This window comes from Limanda limanda, chromosome 9, assembly GCF_963576545.1.
Source record: "Limanda limanda chromosome 9, fLimLim1.1, whole genome shotgun sequence".
NCBI classification, from domain to species: domain Eukaryota; kingdom Metazoa; phylum Chordata; class Actinopteri; order Pleuronectiformes; family Pleuronectidae; genus Limanda; species Limanda limanda.
In genome coordinates, this window is record NC_083644.1 from 6,627,796 (window position 1) to 6,645,809 (window position 18,014).

The 18,014-nt window shown below is 45.2% G+C and overlaps 1 protein-coding gene across 1 annotated transcript in view; it reads right to left on the bottom strand.

Annotated features, from left to right (window-relative positions):
• The window catches only part of syde2 (synapse defective 1, Rho GTPase, homolog 2 (C. elegans)), a 53,806-nt gene that overhangs the window by 13,463 nt on the left and 22,329 nt on the right, over positions 1-18,014 (bottom strand). Inside the window, exons 4-5 of the mRNA XM_061078170.1 lie at positions 14,114-15,243; positions 7,797-7,923 (exon numbers count right to left, since the gene is read on the bottom strand). Coding sequence (XP_060934153.1) covers positions 7,797-7,923; positions 14,114-15,243 — 1,257 coding nt within the window. The remainder of the gene's footprint in view (positions 1-7,796; positions 7,924-14,113; positions 15,244-18,014) is intronic.

Genomic DNA, 18,014 nt, shown 5'->3' on the forward strand with positions numbered 1-18,014 from the left:
TACACATGTCCCCTAAAACTACACGTGTCCTCTGAAACTGCACGTGTCCCCTGAAACTACACGTGTCCCCTGAAACTACACGTGTCCTCTGAAACTACACGTGTCCTCTGAAACTACACGTGTCCCCTGAGACTACACGTGTCCCCTGAAACTACACATGTCGCCTTGAACTACACGTGTCCCCTGAAACTACACGTGTCCCCTGAAACTACACGTGTCGCCTGAAACTACACGTGTCCCCTGAAACTACACGTATTCCCTGAGACTACACGTGTCCCCTGAGACTACACGTGTCCCCTGAAACTACACGTGTCCTCTGAAACTACACGTGTCCTCTGAAACTACACGTGTCCCCTGAGACTACACGTGTCCCCTGAAACTACACATGTCGCCTTGAACTACACGTGTCCCCTGAAACTACACGTGTCCCCTGAAACTACACGTGTCGCCTGAAACTACACGTGTCCCCTGAAACTACACGTATTCCCTGAGACTACACGTGTCCCCTGAAACTACACGTGTCCCCTGAAACTACACGTGTCCCATGAAACTAAACGTGTCCCATGAGACTACATGTGTCCCCTGAAACTACACGTGTCGCCTGAAACTACACGTGTCCCCTGAAACTACACGTATTCCCTGAGACTACACGTGTCCCATGAGACTACACGTGTCCCCTGAAACTACACGTGTCGCCTGAAACTACACGTGTCCCCTGAAACTACACGTCCCCTAAAACTACACATGTCCCCTAAAACTACACGTCTTCTGAAACTACACATGTCTCCTAAAACTACACATGTCTTCTGAAACTACACATGTCCCCTAAAACTACACGTATCCCTTGAAACTACACATGTCCCCTGAAACTAAACATGTCCCCTAAAACTACACGTGTCCCTTGAAACTACACGTCCCCTGAAACTACACATGTCCCCTAAAACTACACATGTCTTCTGAAACTACAAGTGTCCCCTGAAACTAAACGTGTCCCCTGAAACTACACGTGTCCCGTGAAACTACACGTGTCCCCTAAAACTACACATGTCCCCTAAAACTACACATGTCCCCTAAAACTACACGTATCCCTTGAAACTACACATGTCCCCTGAAACTAAACATGTCCCCTAAAACTACACGTGTCCCTTGAAACTACACGTCCCCTGAAACTACACATGTCCCCTAAAACTACACATGTCTTCTGAAACTACAAGTGTCCCCTGAAACTAAACGTGTCCCCTGAAACTACACGTGTCCCCTAAAACTACACATGTCCTCTGAAACTACACATGTCCCCTGAAACTACACATGTCTTCTGAAACTACACATGTCCCCTAAAAACTACACATGTCTTCTGAAACTACACATGTCCCCTAAAACTACACATGTCTTCTGAAACTACACATGTCCCCTAAAACTACACATGTCTTCTGAAACTACACATGTCCCCTAAAACTACACATGTCTTCTGAAACTACACATGTCCCCTAAAACTACACGTATCCCTTGAAACTACACATGTCCCCTGATACCACACGTCCACTGAGCCTCTGTTGCAGCATGTTTCCATTCCGACTTTAGCTCTGATTCACAGTAACCGAATGCCTCACTTATCTCTTATCTCCATCAGGTTTGAAATCGGGTCCCAGCGAAATGTGATAAAGAAACATTCATTCTCCTTAAAGCTTTCCTGGACGAGTGGATTTCCAGAACAGATTGGAGAGGAATGCTTTGTGAACGTCCTCCTGCGTCCCAGTGTCAATCTTTACTCAGATAAAAAATAATCTGCTTGTTACATCGCAGGGAAAACAGCCGCGTGTTTTCATCCTCTTCTCCACAAAGTATTTTGCCGAGCGAGTGTGTCAACAGAACGCAGAGAGATACCACTCGACTTTGTGTAGCGACAGGAAGCTGGTGCGTGGCGGACCCTCTGACCTTCCCCTGCGCCGGCGTCTAGACACAACAACAGCTCGACTGTTCCGCGTTAGCGTCGCCTCATTTAACAAACCCCACAACTTCCTCCCTCATCCTCTCACACGCAATTCCAGAAAACATTACGCACATTTTCACACCCACACTTTGAATAGGTTTTCTAAAATACACAAGTGAGCACAACTTTGTGTACGTGCGTGTGCACATGTGCTCGTGTTGGTGTGAAGTCAGGATAGTGCAGCCATTCAGGTGAATCATTAGCCTGCTATGAGTCAGTGTTAGTGTTTACTTTCATGTCTTGGCCCCACACACACACTCACTCAGGCACACACTAAGTGAAACATGAACACACACTCCGACACACACAGAGACAAGGTCATGGGCTCAGCGGTGAACAGGTGTGATTCTCCTGCAGGTGTTTCACTCTCTTTCACAGCCAAGAGCACGCTGAGAGTTTGTCCTCTCGCATTTAATCAGTTTTACACAAACACAGATATGATCCGTAAACATTTTGTCTTCTGTCCATTGTCAGGAGCATCTGTTGTTATTTGTGTTGGTATTTGTTGTGTCGTTGTATCACCCAATCAATGTCTACTGGATTTGTACTGTTCAGTCCTGTCTTGTCATCGCACTCTCGCTCTCAAGGACACATCTTCCTTGTTTAGTCCGAACCTCTGGACTTCTCAGTTCAACAGGCGTGAAAAGCTGCCAATGGACTAAGACTGTGACCAACGGACCAAACTAAGTTCGAACAAAACAGGTGGTCTCAGCCTGGGAGTTTGTGATGCTGCCATAATAATAATATTACAGAAAATTAACCAACAACTCCAACAAACAGACGCATTTACAAACCAATCAATGTCAAGTACAGACGTCCACGTAGGTGATGGACGTACATGTGTCACATAACATTTTTTAGTATTTGTTGTCGTTGTATCACAGAATCAATGTCTGCTGGATTTGTACTGTTCAGTCCTGTCTCATCATCGCTCTCTCAGGGACACATCTTCCTTGTTTAGTCCGGTTACTAGACTAGTTAAGTCTGAACCAAAACAACAGGCGTGAAAAGCTGCCAATGGACTAAGACTGTGACCAACAGTCCAAAATGTAGTTTGACCAAAAGAGGTGGTCTCAGTCTGGGACCATAACTCGATTCATATTTTGGAAAGTTCAGACTTTAAGTCCAATAGATAAGGAAAAAGAAGAGGAAGCGGTTCGGAGGATTGTTTGCAGCCTTTGCTTCTGACAATATAATGTTTGAACAATGAGGACGTTCATTTTGGAAACACCAAACTAACTTGTGTTGAGTATTGTGACCGAGGTAGGAGATGCTGCTATTATCATATTATAGTTTCAAGAAAAATTACCAAGCAACGTCTACAAACACGCCTATTTACAAACCGATCAATTCCAAGTAGAGAAGTCCAGGTAGATGATGGACGGACGGACATTTGTCATACAACATTCTTTAGTGCGCTCCCTAAATTACTGTAGAAAATACTCTATCTCCACAGACTTGTTTTGACTGAACAATACTGAACTGATATCACCAGAAGCCTCATCATGTTCAGTCAAAGCTCCAGACGACAGCAGCCTGAAGTATTTTCATGTAAATTGACTTTTCTTTCTAAACCAATTCAGACTATTCCAAAGTTTCCAATCGGCCACCAGAGACTACAAGCCACACAATGCACCGGGGCACGGCTCTACCTTTGACCTCTTGCTCAAACAAAGCGGAAGGTCACTCCTCCTGTCAGTGCCGCAGTCAACGCCTCGCCCCGGAGAACAAACAGGGGCTTGTTCTCCGTCCGCCCCCCCCCCCCTTCCCTCCCTGCCGCCTCGCACGCCCCCCCAGCACTAGGGGGGGCCAGAGGAGATGTGTGTGGTGCTGCCTGGTCCGGTCCGGTGGTCCAACGACTCAGCGTAGCCCTCCAGCAAACCTCAGTTCCAACAGTGGAGCTCTGATGCCACCGGGGGATTCATCAGGAACACGTTTGTCTCGGGGGTTTGATTCCCGAGCTGCAGTTTAAGACATTTCCAGACACCCACGCCGTCCCGAAGCTCTTTGTGAAGCGGTCGCCTGCTTCCCCGGGCCGGCCCAGGGTTCAGCTAATCCCCCATGCGTGAGGCAAATACCATCTGTGTTTGTTCGGCAACAAAGGGGGCACTTGTTAATGACTTTCCTTGTCTTCACTGGAGTACTGCCTAGGGTGGGGGGGGGGGGTGAAGTATAGGGAAGTAGGCAGTGGAAAAGGCAGGGTCAAAACCACAAACTAGGATCAATAACTGTCCAGCGACACAGAGAGAGGACAGGGGACGAAGCACTGGACCTGTTTCACATCAGCGAGTCTCTTTAGACGCTTTGTTTCCACACACACGGGTTTCGAGCTGAGAGATTAATCATTATTCAAACCGTCCTCGGAAACCAATCAGTGTGTCATTGTTGTGTCCGACCAGGAAGTGTGTGACTTCTGCGAGACACTGGGATTCACTCCCGTTGGTGAGTCACAGGTGTGCTAGTGACGCGGCTGAAAAACATGTCGACAGTAGAACAAGAAGCAAAACATCATCTGATATTCAGAGTTTCTTTCTAATCGATTTAAAAACACAAAAAAATATGGTACAGAGACGCATCTTTAAATCATACAACTGGGAATAAATTACACCTCAGATAACTAACAGGTCACAAATATATCGATATCAATGCAGATACAATAGAAAACTTATATTTGTGAATTTATGTAATAAATTATGTGTAGAAAGAAAATATTTACTTAATTCAAGTTGTCTATATATGGTTGAAGATGTGTTTTCTGTCTGTTAATAGTTATTAATTAAATGTTTGTGGTTAAACTGTTAAATATTTTGATAACGTCATCTTGTGAATCATCGCCATATTTTAATTTTAAATATTTGCAGATCTATCAGTATCTGACATTTTTCTAAATCAGTAAAAATTTTATTTAAATAAAAGAGATACTTTTTAGACTTTTGTATTCAATGTATATAGTAGTAAAGAGTATTAACAAGTTGGGAGCAGGTGAAATATTTGCTCCGTCCAAAAATAACAAGACTCTGAATACGAGCCCCTCTAGAAATAACGAGTTAACGTGTTACATCTTTGTTTGAAGCTAAAAACGACAGAGTTACGAGTGACGTCACGTTGTGGTTCTATGGATTTCATCTTTACTAGCAAGAGAAACAACACATTCGATACATTAAGTAAAAAGAAAAGAGAAACTCTCCACTGTCCTCACGAGTTCAATGATTGTGAGGAATGTAAGAATTCCTCTTGGTTCACATCCTCCAGCGTGTTGCAGCCGACCTACAGCGGCACCGTCTCTTCTCTCTAACGTACAGATCGGAGGAGGAGGAGGAGGAGGAGGAGGAGGAGGAAGACAAACCGCCACAGATAATGATGTTTGCCTTGTTTTAGCGCCGCACGCTGCTCACGCCGACGACACATTTCTGCTTCCTTTGAGTGAATTGTGATTTGAAACAATGCGGCGCTGCACACTGAGCATGTTTTGCAAGCTTTGGATTGAACCCTGACCCCCCCCGATAATCCCTTTCACTACCTCCGCTTTTTAAATTAGCCGTGTGACACGCCAGCCCTCGTAGCTCATCCGCTCGCCGCTCGCTCGTTAGCCCGACGCCACTCCGGAGATTCCTTCATAATCCAACATCCAGCAGTGTTTTTACACTTCAGTTACACATTCAAATTGGAAGGAATTCCTTGAAACGGTTAAGGAGATTACGTTTCAAAATACTGACGAGAAAAAAGGGGAAATTAGGTCAATGAACAGGCAGGTTTTTTTTTACTGAATGTCTGGAGAAATTATGTTTTAAGACTAAACCCATGATTATATCTGCCTTCCTCCCCTCCCCCCTTCCTCCTCTTCCTCCTCTTCCTCCTCTTCCTCTCACTCGCTTGGCGGAGCATATTTTAGGCAACGAGCAAAAACCAACAGTCCACGCCGGTGCTGGCCCTTTTCTTTCCAGCCCGCTCAACTGTTAACTGTGTTCTTTGCGCTGCCATGCAAATGCGAGTGGATCAAAGCAGGCATGATAGGACCAGGCCTGTTCGGGGCCTCTCCGCAAAACCAACAGCGGCTCCTACAATGCCAAGGGGTTTCCATGGTCTTCCTCTTTTTGTGGGAGAGTAAAAAAAAATCATGACTAGGTCGTTTTTTTCTACAACTTTGCCCCCTCACCCACCCTGGAAACGTGTTGAAGCCATTACTCAACCCAGTGACATGGCGCTTTTTTGTAGAATGAAGACTGAGGGATTGAACTCACTGTTTTTTATATCACAGCTACAGAGCGGAGACGCAGATGAAACCCACAGGGACGTGAGAGGCTTCATCCACACTACAGTGATCAGGTTTGACCTCCTCAGCATTTAGGGCTGAATGATCAGATCTCAATGAGTCTCGGGTGCGTTCACACTGGGTTTAGAAATGTCCACTAACAAATGGATCACTTAGCATGTTTAAAAGCGCAAAAGAATTTAATTAACACAAGGTTAAAATTGATTCAGTATAAGTGGTTAATGAGGGTTTATATAACCCCTGCAAAACTCCACCATATCTCCCCTAACATCCTGGATGTTTGTGTTAAATGTCTGACTGAAAAGGGAACTTTGATTCACTGCATATGGGAATGCTCTAGGATTTTGGTATTTTTAAATTCTGCATAAAGTTTGACATACACTTGAAACTTCAATAAAAAATACTGTTGAAAAAACAAACAAATGGATCACTCAAGACACGTGTTAATACCTAGTTTGAACGAGGCCTAAAACATAGAAGGGACAGAAGGAAGCGTGTCTCAACCACCAAGCTGATGGAGAAAGAATGACCTGAATGTACAGCGCAGTGTGTTTGTGTGTGTGTGTGTGTGTGTGTGTGTGTGTGTGTGTGTGTGTGTGTGTGTGTGTGTGTGTGTGTGTGTGTGTGTGTGTGTGTGTGTGTGTGTGTGTGTGTGTGTGTGTGTTTGCGTGGGCCCTTCCCTCAGGCTTCAGTCCATACTGACGACAGGAATGCTCTTACTACAGACGGCAGACTCACACACTCTCAGACGTACGCATGTGCTGACCTATCAGCAGCCGACTCACCGGTTCAGACACGTTCCTTCACCGGAGCAAACACAAGATCAATACTAAATCCAGACACTGCATTAATGTACATGTGCTTCTTTTTCTTCGTTAAATCCTACTTTGACTGTACACCTTGATTTTAGATCATTCTTTGAACCCTTATTGTGTTTTTAAATCCCCTTAAGTTAAATTCTCTATTTATCTTTCTCTAATTGTGATTTTGTTTTTGTTTTAAAGCAAATATTTTGTGTGAATACAGTTTTATCATCATAATAAATGACTGAAATCTCAAATGAAATACACAGAGGGATTTCTGAATGATGTGATATTGTTGAGGATTTTAAATGTACAATATAGGGCTTTTATATACTTAAAGTATTATCGTAACAAAACTTAAAAACTAAAATCTTCTTCCTCTTCTACTTCATAGCAGAACTGATTGAACAGGTCAAAACTAGAACCAAATCAATAAGGTAAACGATTGATGAGACGATCGTCAGAAAATTGTCAGTTCATGATTAAGGTCATTTTTCATGTTTCCCTGGTTTCAGCTTCTGTTGCTTTTCTTTTGTCTTCGCTGGGAAAGTTCATATCTTGTTGTTTTTCAGGACGAAAAAACAACAACGTGGTTGCTGAGAAACTTGGCCTGAAAACCCCGGTGGAATGTGGGAAAGATGATATTTTGCAAACCGAGAGCAGAAAGACACCGGAGCGAGACGATCACTTTCATGGTTTCATGTTTCTCTGCGGCCGCGGCTCGGTTTACCTGTGATGACGTTGATGTCGGGATACGTGTTTTCACAAAGCTCCAGTGCGTAGCTGTCCCTCTCGAACGCCTCCCGGAGCTCCTTCTTCACCGCCGCAGATCCACACAGACGGTAGAGGCCCACCACCTGCGCACACACACACACACACAGACACACAAATAGGTCAAATACACATGGATGGCTCTGGAGTCAGTCAGTTGACATCTTTACAGCCTCATCGATCACGTTCTACAGCCGAGCGCCGACAACGTGCTGGAGAGGAGCCAAAAGGACTTGAACAGAAACGCACAAAACTCCAGTCGGCTGTGTCTCCACAAAACGACAACTTATTGGAACAAATTGGTCGGCGTCATTGACGAGAAGCAGCAGCTCCTTGTCTGATATCGTTTATCATCAGGTTTTTAAAAAAGGCATAATCGATTTGGAAGGTGGAGGCCTCCTTCGGCAAAGTGCGACAGATATATGCCCCTGTCCAAACTAATGTAGATATTTTCCAAAACTAACTTTTCCCTCTGTGTCTGAGCCTCTCGTCCGCTCTCGTCGGACACGTTTCTAAAATATGAACAACAACGATAACGGACGAATATCGACGAGCACGCTCACAGGGTTCTTCTCTGCTATTGGACAAAATGTTGATGCAGACGTTATGTTGCACAAATTACAAACCAGTGAAACAAGCTCAGGCTGGATGAAATAAAAATGTCTCGACCATTTGGGGCCATGACCCAAAGAAGAACCCATTAACTTTTGGAGCAGTTTAACCTTCTTTGACATAGTGAGATAGGCTGTTATCGTTTGTGGAAGTGTGCACACTCCGAGCCCCCCCCGCCCTTCTGGTTGTCAAGCATTCTCCAGGAGTCAGACTATAACCAATAAAACACTATGGCAGTGAAACCCTGTGTCTCACTGAGGTGGTGGATGTGTTTTATAGTTTAAGACTTCAACCTTTAAATTGGAAAAACAACTATTTTGTCATTTCCTCTTTCAAGAGATATCGTCTCCGTTCTAAACTTGAAACTTTGTTCTTAAAAAAGCCGTCAGTGGCTTAATACTCAGTTTGTCTGTGGACCTGGTTTCATCACTTGGCTCGTTTGGAAATGTAAACGTGCTCTGAGGTGTAATAAAAGTGTCACGTCCTTATGACTGAATGGATAAACACGCACGCTGCTCTGGAAGCCGGGCAGACAGCTCAGCATTAAAAATGGAAACACTCGGCCGTAAAACATTTATGCTTCTTCACGCAGGAACTCTGGCGTGTGACCTGGAGGAACTTCTGAAGCAATTTCCTCAAGACGTTGACATTTGAGAGTTGAAACTCGGCACCAGTGGTCTCTTTGTTATGTTGGGATTAGGCCCCGGCTGCAGACATACCATAATTTCTCCTACATGTGTCCGTCTGGTATGTGGCATAGCAGACCGACTGGTGTGGTTGCCCCGGTAACGTATTAAGTCAGTGGGCTGTGAATGGCGGGTCGAGTCCGGATCCACACAAACATACACACACACTCACACACACACACACACAGACACACACACGCACACAGACACACACACGCCCTGCTGGCCTTTCCGGGCTCCAGCGGAGGAGCAGAGCAAACGTCTCCCGGTCGCACGAGAGGCAGAGCCGAGCACCGATTAGGCCGGGATTTGTCTTTGTGTGAGAGTAAACACAAGTCACTGGGCACAATGAACAACAAGTCCATTCAGAAAAAAAAAAGAGAGAGAGTCTCACTCTATGGGGCAGTGGAGGGGGGGGGGAACCCGAGTGCAAGCGGGGAACAGCTGTGAGCAGAAAGAGAGGGCTCGCACTCGTGCACCTCGGCTGCCGGGCAACACAACAAGCTGCACCGGCTGGGACCTGCATGTGGAGGGAGGCCGACACAAAGACCACAAGACCAGGACCCTCCAAGTGGAGGAGGCTCCTTCAACTGAGACCCTCAGTTTTTTTACTATATCAAAACAGAACGAGTAAAAAGTAATTTACTTCCCATAAACATGAGACACGTTTCTAACAGGCACCCGCAGTAAAATCATCTTCTGTTCTCACCTTTATAACACGATAACACAAACGCCTCTTCTGGCACAAGGAGAGGATTTAGAAAGTACACAAACGTACGCACACACAAACACTAGCTTCTGGAAAGAGGGGCGACAAAAACCAGGAGACAAGAAATGGCGAGAGGACATTTCTCGTCTCCTGGTGCAAGGATCTGACGTGTGCAGAGCCATTATCTTTACCATCATCTCATCAGCTGATTATTTGGTCAATTAATCCATTTTTATGTCGTCTATAAAATGTCAGAATATTTGCAAGTATGATTAGGGTTGCAAAGGGGCGGAAACTTTCCGGAAAGTTTCCGGATTTTGGGAATTTTGAAAAAAAAAAAAAAATACGGAAATTAAACACTGAGTAATAAAAACATCATTCAAAACTCTATTTTAAAGATGTATGGAACGTTGAGTTTCAACCCTGCACTGGTCATTCTTCCATCACATGCACAGATAACTCCCAGCATCCTTCACTCTACAGCAGGGCTATTGAGGCCTGCTGTAGTGTGCAGGACTAGTCAGGTAAGTTTCAATGATATTACTGGGGAAAATATATTAGCATGCTGATTGAGGATTGTTCATCTGTTCATCTAGCCTATTTCCATTCATTTAGCCATCAATTGTAAAATATGTTTACAGACGATTCCAATTGTTTGGCTAACTATTTATATCTCTGGCATTGCATTAGTGTTTTTTTACAAACGTTTTTCTCATCTTATTCTACAGAACAATGCCACGTGCACTATCTCACGTGTGGAGACATTTCACCCCATCCAATGTAGAAGGAAAGGCTGTGTACATTTGCAAATACTGTGCAAAGACCTATGTTAAGAATGACACAACGATGCAGAAGCATATAGTCAAGTGCTCAAAGTTTCCTCAGGGCTCAAATCAGCCTATGACACAACAAAATGTTTATATTTATGTCTGTATATGACAAGGTAAATACAGTTAGTATAAATTACCCACAACATTTCCAGTTTATTCCCGTTAATTCCCGTTAATTCCCGTATATTCCCGTTAATTCCTGTTAATTCCCATTGAAAGTATTCAACTTTGAATATTCCCGGAATTTTGCAACCCTAAGCATGATTAATCTACTAAATCGATATAAAAATCTATCTTTAACATTCCTGTTGTGTCAAGATTCTGGTTTTGTCCAAAATGAAGCTGCTGTTTATCTGTTCACAACACGTCACAACCCATGTTCCTCTTTCCCTCACATGTATATATGTCACTGTGGCTCCTTTTAAAAGATATCTCTCTCTCTAATGGTCTCTCCCCCAGCAAAACTCCCGTCTCTGCAGTCCTTTCAAAACACCCACAATCCTCCCTGCGTCATAAAAGCCAGAGGAAGCCCCGAGGACACGTAGTTCTCAGAGACTCTGAAAGAGAGACTCCATCAAAGATCCACATAATCATTTGTTAAGCGCTCGGCTTCACGTCGGGCTGTTCGTGCTTCGGTGACACAACCCGAGCATTCCTCCGAGATCCGGTGTCAACCCCGTCCTGACCCCTGTCCGCCTGAAACCTGGGGGGAGCACTTACACTTGATCTCTGACTGATACCCTGATACCCTGATAGCCTCTGTGTAATTAAAGAAGGGGCGGGGGGTGATTAGAGCAAAACACTGCGAGGGACATGAGACAAAAGTGTCAGACTGAATGGAGACAGAAGGAGAGAGAGAGACAAAACAGAGGCAGACGAGGAGAGACAGAAACAGATGGGGATCCTGATGTGAGCAGAGCGAGTTAGAAACAGAGAGAAACCCGAGAGAAGAGATGGAGAAGCTTCAGAGGAATCTGCAGCTGGACCAGGAGGAGGTCACAGAGGTGAACTTGACCTCAATGCAGCTCAGACAGATTCCCTCAGAGCGACAACAGGACTTCTGGGAAGATCCAGCACATGTATGGTCACGATGCATTGAAGCACAAATACAACATAACACAACATGAAGGGGGAGATTAGGTTCAACTTTTTTAAAAAATCTTAAAAGGGAAAGTTGAATATAGATAAAGAATTCTTTGGGAGGAACCTCAAAGATCCCTTTTCTCAGGTTAGTTCTCAAATTGACCAGATTGAACCTGAGAATGAAAAGAAAGGTAGAGTTGTATCATGGTCACTTATAATGGTTACATTGCAATATTTATATTTCCATTATGCTATCTTGTAGTATTATTTATATTATGGTCACTTACTTTTTAATTATTTTCTGTATCATGGTCACTACTGTTGCAATATTACTTATAATATTTTTGTTTTCATTACAATAACACTTACATCATTCCACTTTCTCCCCAGTACCTGCTTTTGCACAGTGTCTGTTCTGCAGGTTGTTTTTGTTTTTGTTTCTGTACTCTCATTATGTGTAGTTTAGTAAGTGTATATATTTTGATCTTTTTTATTGTGCTTCGGCACTGTTATTTAAATTCTGTTTTTCTCTTATTTTGCTGTAACAAGTGAATTTCCCCGTTGTGTGGATAAATAAAGAAATAAATCTAAATCTAAAATTGAAATGTTGAGTTGACTTATCAAATTATTGCAGAATAGAACACGAATAAACTACAATTATAATAATCAGTTTATTGTTAATTATCAAAAAAGGCCTATCCTTATCCTTGTTTGATGCTTTTGTCTATTTTGTAATGAAGTTATCGTAAATTAAATATCCGAGTGTCTTGATTGGATAAAAGATGCAGTTTGAAGCTGTCATATTGAGCTTCTTAATTACATTTTATTACTTTTAAACCCAATTCTAACTCTGACTCACAAACTAAGGATCTACTTTGAGGATAATAATTAAATAAATCATTAACTTTGATCTTTTTCCACTTGAAGTGACTGAGGGCGGGGTCTCGTTTTGACAGACAGGCTGCTTTGGAGAGGTCTAATGTTTTTGCCCGAGGCCCCCACTACCCCTGGCATGTACCCCACCCCCCTGCTACCCCCCCACCCCCTTAGAGGGATCAGTCGGGAGCGGTGTCCAGACACTTTTACTGCCGCTGTCTCGGATCTAATTAGGAGGAACGCCGCCGCCTCTTTTTCTTACGTTCTTCAAAGAGCACATAAAACACAGAAGTGGGGAGAGGGGGGGAGCTGATGATCACATGATCCACTCCCACTTCGCCACAACAACAGTCTGTCAATCCTGAGTCTTTCTCCTCTGTGGATAAAAGAGCGCTCTGCCTCGGGAGCTCGGTGACATCACGATGCACCGAACGTCTCCTGTATCTTTGCTGCTGATGCCGGTCGCCCCGGCAACACGACCGGCTGCAGGGCGAACACACACAGCACAAAGCTGAAAGGATGCTCTACATGTAGGATTACTCCTCCACCACTTCTCTTTCACTCTCATGCAACAAGGCATTATGGAAAAAATGTCCCGCAGCCTTTTTCTTCAAATGGATCCACGTCTATTTTTTCTATTTACATAACAGGATTAGAGTGGTTTCCATCCATATTTTCCACATAATAGGATCCTGCTCCCGGCAAACAGACAGCGATAAACATAACCTCCTCGGTGGAGGTGATAAAAGCTGCAGCGTTAATCTAGGGTTGCAAAGGGGCGGAAAGTTTCCGGTAAATTTCCGGAAACTTTCCATGGGAAGTTTAGCTCTGGAATTTTGAAAAAAAAAAACTACACAAATTAAACACTGAGCAATAAAAACATCATTCAAAACTCTATTTTAAAGATGTATGGAATACAGCACACGCTGGACGCTGAGTTTCAACCCTCCACTGTGCATTCTTCCATCACATGCACAGATAATTCCCAGCATCCTTCACTCTACAGCAGGGCTATTGAGGCCTGCTGTAGTGTGCAGGACTAGTCAGGTAAGTTTCCATGATATTACTTATTCTATAGAACAATGCCACGTGCACTCTCTCATGTGTGGAGACATTTCACCCCATCCAATGTAGAAGGAAAGGCTGTGTACATTTGCAAATACTGTGCAATGACCTACGTTAAGAATGACACAACGATGCAGAAGCATATAGTCAAGTGCCCAAAGTTTCCTCAGGGCTCAAATCAGCCTATGACACAACAAAATGTTTATATTTATGTCTGTATATGACAAGGTAAATACAGTTAGTATAAATTACCCACAACATTTCCAGTTTATTCCCGTTAATTCCCGTATATTCCCGTTAATTCCCATGGAAAGTTTCCAACTTTGAATATTCCCGGAATTTTGCAACCCTATGTTAATCAGATTCACTTGTTTGACTTGTGAGTGGCAGGAGAAGTGGAACTCGGTGAACTCACCTGGCAGCCTCTCTTCTCGATCTCGTTGATGCACTTGTTGATGAGCAGCGGCACCATCAGTCCCGTGTTCTCCCTCTCCACCACCCGCCACACCTCCACGCCAAACACCTTGGGCTCCCTGTCTCCGCCAAACCGGCCGTCCAGCGAGTTCTGCCACTGCTCCATCAGGTTCAGCTTGACGTAGATCAGCCCCCGCGGCTCCAGCTTCACCGCCAGCTGGTGGGAGCGCGTGACCCGGAAGAGCGCCGGCAGCACCACCGTGCCGTGGCAGCAGACGCGGTTCCGTCGCGGCGTGGGCTCCCAGCTGAACACCACCAGCTTCAAGTGCTGGGCGTTCTCCAGCTCGATGTTGAACGTGTGGTCCATATCCAGGAAGGAGGTGCGGCACGTGAGGAGGGCGGTCCGGGCCTTGTTGACCGAGTCCACTTGGATGGCGCAGTAGACGTCTCGGGAGTCGACTCGCGGAGGTTTGAGGTCCTCGGCGCCGTAAAAGTGCAGACTCATGAGTCCAGAGATGTACTGGCTGCACTTGGGCTGCTCCGTGAAGCTGTAATGGCGGAAAGCATCGATGTCCAGCTCGGTGCCGTTGAGTTTCGAGCTCCCTCCTGCTTCCACCTCCTTGCCTTTCCCTCCCTTCCCCTCCGAGGCGCCGTGCTTCCCGGATTTGGCCACCAGCTCCGGTGAGTCCCCATCGCTGAGGTAGCCTCCTTTGCTGGCGGACTTGGAGCTGCCGTTGCTTTTCTTCTTGCTGAAGCTGTGCTGCATGGACACACTGCTGTCCAGGTGGTAGCGCGAAATCACGTTCCGGCTCGCCTGCCCACCGCCGGGCGCCGTCAACCGAGGAGGGCCGGAGGTCTGGGAGACGGTCTCTGAGTTGTTTCTGGGAGAATGGGCCCGAGGCTCCGGCTGACTGCTGCCGTTGTTGCTGCTGCTGCTGCCGCTCGATGTCCCCTTGACACTGAGTTTGCGGCTCAGCTCCGGGAGCTTCTTCATCCTCATGGAGATCTTCCTGACGGTGCGCGGGGACTTGATCTTGTCTGGGAAGGACCAGTTGATGGAGCTGCTCTTCTTGGTCGGGTTTGGGCTGGAGGGAGGCGAGAAGCCGACGGCGTTGGGCAGCTCGGCTCCATCTGTAGAGGACATGAAGAGAAAGCTTGGTTAAAAGGGGAAGCTGACGCGTTTTGAATTACAAAATTCTATCGACGCTTGGTTTTTGCAGGAAAATCCAGCTCCGAGAAGCTGTTCAGATGTTCAGTGAAGATTCCCAGGAGAGAGACGAGTGAAAAACCAAAGAGCCATAATTAACAGTCTCCTAGAAAAGCCCTACACCTCCGCGGCACATCATCAAGCGATTAGATTTAAATGCAACCCAGTAATCCTCTGACAGATTTACACTGAGCAGGCGACGCTTCACATAAACATTCCAGCCCCATACCATACAGTTACAGTCTATAGATGTAAACCTAGACAGCAATTTGTCTAATTGATGGTTTTAAAGAAACAGAAAATTCAATTGTTCACCAAAAAGTTTCCTTGGGGCCTTGAATGTACTTTATTCAGATTTTAGAGACACGTCATTGGCTGCAGCTCCAGTGAAGAAACAGATAAGCAGGGAAACGTTGTGGGTGGAGACATCGAATGTTTCAGGTGCAGAGCTGAAGTGACTCGGTGATTATTCAAGTTGGGCCGGACCTTGAAGGCAGCTCTCGCCCAACTAGACGTCTACACCGGGAAATGTCAGGGTCTAGAACATGTTTAGTCTACTGTAGTGAAGTGGCAGTCACACTGACATGACATACTATCACCTCATGAGGTGGTTAAGGCCAATCTGTTCGCCAGGGATCACCGCTGACACTCGTTTGGCGTTGATGGAAAACAGGAAAAGTATTAAGTCCAACGTATTGAGGTCAGTTTTGGTGTCAACATCTTCTACTGAGGTTTGGTTTTTACCTGCTAAAGCTCCACCATATTCTTCAGCTAGCGATGGACAGGTAGCATACAGAGTTTTTTGAACATAGCCTTTATATGAAGATGGATGACATCACAGTATCCAAACAATAACGTAACAACAAAAGTGTCTCAATAGTCCCCTGGTGGCTGGCTGCTGTCAGGACTTGTTGATTTTACATTCGCTCTGCTTGCGCTCTAACCGTGCACTTGCACTCAGATTTCCTGCGCTCCACCTTCCAGTCTTCTCCTCACACTCTTGCTGCTTCTTTGCACTTGGATATCTGTCAAAGTTCCTCCACCAATAGAATGCCAGGTGTATTGTTGACAAATAAAATTGTCCCGCCTTTGTCCTGGGTGCATTAGCTTTTATTTCTTCAAGACTGGTAGCGCATGAACCCAGTTGAGGTAACAGTCCGCACGCGACTCTCAGGCAGAGTTTTGTATCCAGGACATTTTGTCCTCCTTTCTGGATAGTGGGAGGAAGAGGAGACGCGTAGTCTATGAGTTCAAACAGCTGGAAATTACTGTGATGAGAACAGTAAGTGATTCAAAACAGGAAAGCTGAGGGGCAATAAAACCAAAACAATGTGCTCAAAGACACACAAACAACCGTTGCATTGAATCGTGGTTCTCAAAATTCAACTGTTTTCAGATGCACACGGTGACTTGATCCATTGTTCGTATAAAAATACCAATTACAGCAGCTTTAAGAGCCAGGGAATTATTGACTTAACTGTTTCTTATTTGTGCAGCCTGTATGTCCACAGTCATATTACAGATAATAACAACAGATGGACCAGTGCACCTTGCACAATGTGTCTGTTCAGTAGCTGCAGCAGCACAAACATTAACTTCAAAGAATCACATCTACTCCAGTGTTTACGAGCCCCATCACGCGACTGGAGGAAATCCTTTCAGCCATTTTCTAGGCGAAAAAAAAAATCTGCCAGCTTCGATTTGAGTGATGTACATGGAATTTGTCAAATTCTGGGCATCCTGCTATTCCCCCATCAGGAGGTGAGGGCCTCTCTCAAACAGAAAAACAGCTCCTTTCTACATCCAGGGCTCTTTTAATAAGATTTCCTCTGTGGCTAACCTGGGCTTTATAATCTTTATTGGTAATACTTCACTGCGTGAGTTAATGGGAGATTAGAGCTCGACCACATGACTTAGTGGGAAGAATTTAACTTTTGAAGCTCTCCTGCCTGAGTGCTTCCAGACCTGGCCTAGATATTACACAAGGCACCAAGTCGAGGGGCTGAACAGATATTAAGACGTTAAATACTTTTATTATGATGTAAATTCTTACTGCGTAGAGTCTGAATGCAATAAATTTGAATGAAAATCAATTATTTGTTTTAACCGGCTAATTACTTTCTCTGAATACATCCCAGAAAGAAAGGGTGATCCTGAGGGAGAGGGGGAGAGATAGAAAGTAGAAAGAAGAGCGAGGGAGAGCTTGACCCTGCCAACATCACCAGCTCTATTTTCAGAAGGGACCTGCTGTGCTATTCTGGGACGAGGGTCCGCGAGTGAAAAGGGAGGGAGGCCGAGGATGGAGAGGAGGGAGAGCCGGGGGGGGGCAGGAGCAGGGCAGGGTGTAGCCTGCAGATGGGGGACAAAGGCTCCCCTTGTCCAGGCCCTCCGAGGTCTGGATGGGCGACTGCAAGGCTGGCAGGCCGGTTGCTGAATGTACAAACGAACACGGCTGTTCTCGCGCATTCCAAACCAAAACCATGTTTAGCCTCCTTTTTCCCCCTCGTAGCTGAATAACTTTCCCTGTCACGGCTTCCTGCCAATAACAGACACACAGGGGCGCAGTGAGAAGAGGGGCGGAGGTGCAAATCCAACCAAACAACATCTGGGGAGGGGTCGGGTAAACAGAGGGGTGCGGCTCAGGTCTGGAAACAGAGGAGTCACTTGTACATGAAACACGGTTCCACTATTTCCA